This window comes from Cystoisospora suis (genome assembly GCF_002600585.1).
Source record: "Cystoisospora suis strain Wien I chromosome Unknown contig_3570, whole genome shotgun sequence".
Lineage (NCBI taxonomy): Eukaryota > Apicomplexa > Conoidasida > Eucoccidiorida > Sarcocystidae > Cystoisospora > Cystoisospora suis.
This window is the reverse complement of record NW_027156365.1, coordinates 1-5,179: the sequence shown is the minus strand read 5'-3', so window position 1 is coordinate 5,179 and position 5,179 is coordinate 1. Positions and strand designations below refer to the sequence as shown.

At 46.0% G+C, this 5,179-nt stretch overlaps 2 protein-coding genes across 2 annotated transcripts in view; one reads left to right on the top strand and one right to left on the bottom strand.

Annotated features, from left to right (window-relative positions):
* The window catches only part of CSUI_006926 (glutamine glutamic acid rich protein), a 6,237-nt gene extending 2,999 nt beyond the window's left edge, over positions 1-3,238 (top strand). The window contains exons 3-4 of the mRNA XM_068067076.1: positions 988-1,130; positions 1,960-3,238. Coding sequence (XP_067920943.1) covers positions 988-1,130; positions 1,960-2,417 — 601 coding nt within the window. The 3' untranslated portion in view covers positions 2,418-3,238. The remainder of the gene's footprint in view (positions 1-987; positions 1,131-1,959) is intronic.
* Positions 3,239-3,725: 487 nt separating this feature from the next.
* Positions 3,726-5,175, bottom strand: CSUI_006925 (uncharacterized protein). Its single transcript, XM_068067075.1, has one exon. The coding sequence runs from the start codon at positions 4,617-4,619 to the stop codon at positions 4,443-4,445; it is 177 nt and encodes a 58-aa protein (XP_067920942.1). The 5' UTR covers positions 4,620-5,175; the 3' UTR covers positions 3,726-4,442.
* Between the last annotated feature and the right edge of the window lie 4 nt (positions 5,176-5,179).

The window sequence follows — 5,179 nt, the reverse complement described above, 5'->3', positions numbered from 1 at the left end:
ATAGATAGACCAAAGATAGATTAAAGATAGATTAAAGATGGATAGATAAAAGATAGATAGACCAAAGATAGTTAGATTAAAGATAAATAGATTAAAGGTAGGTCAAAAAATAGATAGATAGATTTAGGATGGATAGTTAGATTTAGGATAGATATATAGATTTAGGGCGTATCTCTATGTTCATTTCTACCATGTATTTATCGGTCACGGGGCCCGCGTACCTAGCTTCAATCTATATCTGTCTCAATACCCCACCTTCCCAATACCTTTGCGCGTATGCATGCATACGTGAGATCGATGCTTTGTGGTAGCCACAGTGTCTTTACAACAGGTCATGCTAGTATAGAAACAAGTCCTAGGGAAAAAAGTCTTCGCCACGAAAGAGAGGTAGCTTCACATATATAGAAGTAAAGTAAAGGAAAGAGGTTTCCTTGAAGTCGTGAAGAGTCCTGTACTTTATCGACTGACCCTTTTTTTCCGTTATGTTCAATCCGTTCTACGTCTATGAGCGAACCTTTGAAAGGACGGACAGCATCAAGTGGAACCTGTGTCTGCAAGGAGGAAAGAGGGCATACATAGACTGTGCTGATCCAGTCTATGCGCAGAGACCCACCCTGTTGGCTTTATAGCTGATTAGAGCAAGACAATCGAAGTCTTCAAGGCAAAGGGATGAGCATCGAATCCCACTGTGTGACTATTATGTCTCCAGAAAGAAGATAATGTACGAGGTTTGTATATCGGGCACGTGCATTCTAGTTTATCTTTATGTGGGGATGTATGTACACCAGAGAGATTAAAGGAGAAAGAGAATTCGTGCGTGAGTAATCATGTATCAGTTGCTCTTAAGAAGGATCGGTTCTCCAGAGGTGTTAGAATGTGAAAGGCGGGAAGATGTTCACCAGACGACACGAATCAGGACTTTTCTTTCCATCCTCCATCCTCAATGGTGGTTGTCTTTTGTGTGCTAATAATGGCTGTTGGGTGTAGATACAGTGGAGACGACTGTAAACTCATTGGACTGCGCGTCAGGCGTTTTCCTCTATCTGAATTGCCTCTTGAAGAGGAGTTGAATATCATTCAAGATCAAAAAGTCGGATGTGGTGGTGTCGCTTGTACTGCCTATCAGAGCAGTAAGTCTCCTGAGATCCCCGCGTGTATCGTCTATCCATATAGATCCATAGATATATGTGAACTATCCATATATATACATATATATGGACTTTCAGAGTGGGCATGTTCGTATTCTATTCCTTTCAGTTACTATACGTACACACAGGTGTAAGTGTATGAACCCCGGTTTATGAGTGCTTGTATTCAGTTCACTTCCTGTCGACTACTACTGACGCACATGTGCGTGGTTCTTCTTAACTACCCTATGTATGTATGTCTGTTGAGCTGTATGTGGGTGAGTAGGCGAAAGTTGCATGTATCCGTCTGTTAAAGTGCATGTGAGCGTGTATGTATCTATTCAAGGGTATGTATAGAGATAGAGGAAGGAGGAGGGAGGTTATGAGTCAATGTATCAGTTAAGCAATACCATACGTGATAGAAATGCGATCCGTCATGTTCGTGGTTTGCATTCTTTGAAAGTACCCTACATCTAGGTAGCTTGATAGAAAGATAGCTGTACGTAGAGCCCGAGTAGAAAGCCTTGAATAGGAATAGATAGATATGCATGGATAATGGAGATGCGCTCAAGAACCTCCCGAAGAATGAGAAATTGCAATTGCCTCGGGCGGCGTTTGCTTGAAGACACCGCAGAGTCGACCCCTTCACTCCGTCTGCTGTTATTTTGATCATGATGTTTCATGACTGAATCTGTCTTTGCTTTTGCTTTTCCGTCTCTGTCTTCATATTTACACTTCTTCAGTTTTCTCCCTGTGTCTATTATATGTCTTTCCCCACATTCCTTAGGAGGTCCTCTGTTGCCCCTCGTATGGTTCTTCTGTTGTTTCTCAGACAAGTCCGCTCCGACTCGAGCTAGCGCCTTCTGTAACTGGGCTGCTGAGACAGGGTGTGGGAGAACACAGATACACGAATATCCTTATGTTGTTGATAGTCCACCTTCGCCAACATCTACAAGAGCGGAGAGATGGCTTCTTGTCGATACTGTCGAATCATCGGACTTAGGAGGAGGTGGCACGGTGATATCTGATACCCAGTCTGAGCGCAGTCTCCTTCTCCCAGCACTTGCTCACGTCTCAGGTGGAGACAGAGACAATTCACAACAGAAGGTCTATTCATTCACACCTGCCTTAGATACAGTCAATGAGGAGAGAAGACGACCTGTTCCCTCCTTGTCCGGAGGGTTCAGAGCGATCACCCTGGCACGCGAAGGGAGTGCGCGTCACCCGCAGACTCCTTCCAAACCCTGGGACCCTGTTGATCAAGGCCAACCTGAGAGTGTAATAGCTTGAAGGATGGCGTGTATACATATATATGTATATGTGTGTACATACATGAAACGTGTTTCTACTAAAGAAGCCGGAGACGAGACAGAGACGGCGCAGAGGAAGATGTGAAGAGACAAAGAAGCGCAAGGGATGGAAAGAGGAGAGGGAGAGATGAGTGAGGGTGTGGGGGCAATTGCTATAGTTGAAAAGAAGAAAGAAAGGGCTCCTGGGAAGGATGACGGAGAAAGGAAATTTCTCAAAGACTCCCCGTTATGATCTGGATACACATAAGGGGCTGTGCCTGGGTTCCTGCTTTTCTATAGAAGGCCAGCAGGAGAGAGCAGAGCAGTTCAGTAGTGGAGAGGCGTGTAACCAACACGTGAAGGTGTTGGGAGGCATTGATGTAGGCGAGTTTTCAACGGCTGAAGGGAGCAACCGAGGGAGCCACAGAAGACTCTTACAACGTATACGGGTAGTAAGGTGGAAGGAGGCGTTCTTCTTGTGTCATACAAGGAAAAGTCGAGAGGACTAGAGGGACGGGGACAGGCCTCTCTAAGATTCGCGGTGGTCATTCATCGTCAGTCTTTCCCTGTTAGCGAGGAGGAGGAAGAGAAGAAAGAGATCAAGGGGCATACTGTGAATAGGTTGTCGGAAGTGAAGCGTTGCTTATCAGTAGATCTGCTGGTTGCATGTTCTTGCGATCTTGTGACCTCACGAGTGTTGAAAAGGTTTGTGTCTCTCCCAAGAGGAGGTGTATATACATACACCTGCGGCGTCGTGTGAACAACGAGACAAACTCACTGCACGGTGAAAAAAGAAGGTTCCTCAATTTCAGTCTTCACTCACTCCTCTCCCCTGAGTTCGAGGATGTGGGAGTATACAGGCAAAACAAATAACTTCTTTGTATGGTGGGTTAGTAGCCTGAATACTATTATAACCTATCTAGGAAGGGGGGAGACGCATACCGGAAGTAAGTCATCTTTGCTTGAAAGCATAGTAGGCGTAGCAGTAGTAGTAGTAGTAGTTCCTCGGTGTTATACTGTTGTCTTTCCTTCTTCACTCTCATGCGAGCCAGCCATATATATCGTACGTCATAACCGTAGTTTGAAATGGAGAGATGTTCCCCCCTCCTCGCCTGAGAGGTGCTTCCTCACTCGCTGTGCTTCAGTCACGTCTCTGTAGCCTTCTCACTCGCCCCTAGACGCGGACAGGAGAGAAAAAGAAGAGGAGAGGAAACCGCCAACGGTGTCTCCTACGTAGCTCACTCCCCAACCCACTCTGTGTGACAGATAGTAGATAGATAGGTATGGCGGTTTGAAAAGAAACTCTCCCTCCCAGAAGTTTCAAAGACATCGTCAGTTTATAGCTGCATTCATCTCTCTCACATCGTGCGTGACCTCCACATGAACAGCACAGAGCATAAACTCGCGCATGCTGGAAAGAAACCGGCCACGCGGTACGGTGTACATACACTTGCTATTACTATTACTCCCACCACTCCAACAGCAAGAACACTGCGAACAGACATGCACGTCTCTCAACACAACGCGATGTGCGATTGATTCATCTGTAAATACCGCGGGAATCGCATGCGAAAACTTCTCTTTTCGAACAAACTCTTTACAACAAAGAAAGAAGATTGCACGCCATACTGTACCAGCAGTATCTCTACACAGTCAAATGTAGATAGGCAAATGTACAGAAGAAGATCCTGCCCGGTCTGGTGCTTCTCCTCTTGCTTCGGCTGATGGGTCTAGCTACCCTTGGCTTGATCCTCCTCTCCCCCGCCTTCGTCCAGTTCCGTGGCAGTCAATCCTAGCACACCGTCAACAAATGAAGCAAGCCCTCCCCACACCGCCCTACCAGAGTTCTACTCTCTGACTCAGAGAGTTTTAAGCGACAGATAACGGCGTGCCTTCTTCAGTCCAACATAGGAAACACTCTTAGCTACTACAGAAAGAAGATCACTTGCCTTTGAAACACAAATCTGTCGGCTGGCCCTCTTTCTTACTTTCTTTCAAAGAGAACCACACACATGTCTAGACACGGCTAATCATGCTCATGCAGACATGTGGGTCTTCTTAACAACGAGAGCAACAGCAAGGAAGAAGAAACAACTTGGTCTTCGACCCACAACCTCATGTGAGTGGTAGGAGACGTTTCATGTGGCCAAACCAGAGAGGCTGAAATGATTGGCTCGCTCCTCGACAACATGCATGCATGCATGTCTACTTCCTAGTTAAGCCCAAAATCTTTCGCACTCCATCTCAATCTTCGAAGGGAAACAAATCAGACGGAGGAAGGACACCCTTTCTAGACATTGTTGTTCTCCCTCCTGTTGTATGCTACCCGCACTACCACCATGAACCGCAGCTGATCTACACGAAGGAGAAACCTTCTCCCAAACCCGGAGCCAGGTACGCTTCCTTCTTTCCGGACACTTGATAAGAAACTGGGTTATGTTTTTCTTTTCTGCAAGCTTTCTCCTCTCTAGGCACTATGTACTATTCGACATTTATCCATCTGTCTATCCCTCGTTCTTTCTCTTTCATTTTCATTAAAAAAGGCAAAAAGGCATGCTCTGCGCATGTTTTGCTCTTATCTACGTCCCCCATGAGCTTCTTCCTAGAAACTCGTACGAATGTCGGAATGATGGATGCTGTAGCTACACCCAATTCACACGATGCTAGACAGCCGTAGAGCGCCCCCCGCTGTCAGATCGTTAAGACAAGAATGTATAAATATCCCTCTCCCCCCTAGAACAAGGACCTCATACTTGACGATGA